Genomic DNA, 2,325 nt, shown 5'->3' on the forward strand with positions numbered 1-2,325 from the left:
CCTCACTCGTTTCGGTTTTGGCCTTTCATTGACTAATCCTGCCAAAGGAAACCAGTGCGAAATATTAGATTATTGGAAGTAGTAGTAGATAGGAACAGGTGAAATGTTAGAAGAAACAAACCGTTGTGTCAAATGTTGGTTGACTTACAAAACTCTTTATCTGTATAATAGGATACCTATTCAAACAACAGTCATAATCATTTTGATACAAACCACACCCAATACACTAAGCCACCAAAAGGCACGTTCGAAGTACCCCTATACTCTTTTGTAGCATTTTACCTTGGAATCGTCTCAAATATGCAAAAAAAAAAAAAGTTGCCTTTTTACCTTAAAGAACATTTTGGAATGTCTCATTCTCCCATTTTAGAGAGAGAAAAAAAAAAGAAGAAGCAGGACAAGGTAAGGGCAGTTTTTAAAGCTCTACACAGAAAGTTCAAACAATTCAAGTGGGTATTAGACTAATTAGAGGTTTATTTTCCTAAAAATAAATTCCTCTGGTACTCTGTGTGATCTCCCTAAAGGTGGGAAGGATCTCCCTACCTGGGGAGAAAAGGTAGGAAGCTAGGAAGGGAAAGCTGCAAAGTTTCAGACCTGAGTGACAAGTGGAGACTGAGGTTGCGCTATATTTAGACCAGATAGGGGATTGGGGAAAAATCAAAGTTTGTTCCACATTTAGACAGACAGGATGAGAAAGAGGGGAAGAAACATTCTCTGGAAAAATGTAGAAGGTAGGAGGTGTAGATGGAATGCATAGGAGGCAGAAACAAAGGAGGAAAGAGTAAAATTTGAAGGATAATGGGTGAAGAAGGAAGAAGAAAGAAACGAAAAGAGGAAAATTGGAAGGATAAAGGGGTAAGAGAAAAAAAAGTTTTGTAAAAAACTGAAGAGAAAAAGAAAAGAAAGAGGAGGCCACAAAGGCAGGGAGAGGGGATCGCTTATCAAGAAGCTGAGACGAATTTGGAAATTTGTTTCCAAATTTAGAACTTTAAGCGAGGGTGTAGGTACGAGAGAAGGGAAGGACGAAATACTGATGGCGTTTAGGGGTGAGGAGCAAGGAGGTTAAAATGACGAATTTTTTCCCTCAAGAATGTGCTGTAATTGAACGGTTAATGTCCGTCACTCACGTTCAGACCTGAAAGACCTGGGTCTCGAACTTTTTTTTGCCACAAACGTTCAGACGGTCTGACAGACCTAGCTCCGTGAGACCGCGGTCTGGCGGTCTGAGCGAGTGGCAGGCATAAGACCAGATTAGCCCATTAGTGACAGTAGACAACTTCTCACTGGCCTAGTTTTCACTAGCTGATATGGCAATGTAATTATGTTCCCGTTCAGACAGGGTCGGCATTATTTGGACTAATCAATATAATAAAAATATTCTAAACAACATTTTGTTCAAAACTTACCTTTCCTAGGACTCAGGGGAGGCGTCGAGTGCAGAATGTTGTTCTCCCCCTTCATTTGTTTCTGCTCGAGCTTCTTCTTCAGCTTGTTGTACTGCTTCTGTGTCCGCTCATCCTTGTGAAAATTTAGCCCTGGGGGCGGGGAATGACCTGAACAAAAACAAAATAGTGGACAAATTAGATTCATTAGTGAATCGGTGGTTGAGTGGAAGATTTTTCTCCATCGAGAGAATCATCCATCTTCCACCCAATCATATCACGATTTTTTTAAAGAGGTTTGACAGAGGGAACTGTAACTGCTAAGGAGGTCTTATCGTCCGGAAAATCAAAGAGAGAAGGAAGACAGGATAGGAGAAAGCCAGCCGTTCCGAGAACGAACATTATCCTATCAGGATAAAATCCGCCCCGGGTGGGAATCGAACCCACGGCCTAGCGCTTACAAGGCAGACGTGCTACCAAGCTAACTAGGCTGAAAAAAAAAAGTTTTACTAACCAAGATATGCCATTTTCTTCAGCCCGAAAAAACAAGTACGATAAAATGAAGGGTATCATGGCATCTTAAGGACTTTGGCCACCCCAGTTTCTTTATTTTTAGAGGGGGGACAATGTTGCCCACAAGACACAATGATGTCCCCGGTTAGGCCATCATATTGCCTTGAAGGCCATTGTCCCGTCAAAACTAAGAAAAAAAGATGACAATGTTGCCCTTAATTTAACTTAAGACAAGGGGTACTTTCCCTTCAGGAAAGCAGGAAACTGACCTGAAAATTGAACACTGCTCCAATGTAAACTGAATGGAGCCGAGGTCAAATTCCCAGTGGTCCGTTTCCCCAAAGCAAAATACACCTTAAAATGTCCGATAGATTGGCTTACCTTGTTGTGTAGGGGGTATGTGACTGGCTAGGACTCCCGGCTGTAGGGG

At 41.8% G+C, this 2,325-nt stretch overlaps 1 protein-coding gene across 1 annotated transcript in view; it reads right to left on the minus strand.

Annotated features, from left to right (window-relative positions):
• LOC103509063 (fibronectin type-III domain-containing protein 3A-like) overlaps positions 1-2,322 on the minus strand; it is a gene marked incomplete at its 5' end in the record, with an annotated part of 35,409 nt that extends 33,087 nt beyond the window's left edge. The window contains 2 exons of the mRNA XM_026823498.1: positions 1,407-1,553; positions 2,277-2,322. Of these exons, the coding sequence (XP_026679299.1) occupies positions 1,407-1,553; positions 2,277-2,322 (193 nt within the window). The remainder of the gene's footprint in view (positions 1-1,406; positions 1,554-2,276) is intronic.
• Between the last annotated feature and the right edge of the window lie 3 nt (positions 2,323-2,325).

Source organism: Diaphorina citri, unplaced genomic scaffold, assembly GCF_000475195.1.
Source record: "Diaphorina citri unplaced genomic scaffold, Diaci psyllid genome assembly version 1.1 scaffold462, whole genome shotgun sequence".
Taxonomy (NCBI): domain Eukaryota; kingdom Metazoa; phylum Arthropoda; class Insecta; order Hemiptera; family Psyllidae; genus Diaphorina; species Diaphorina citri.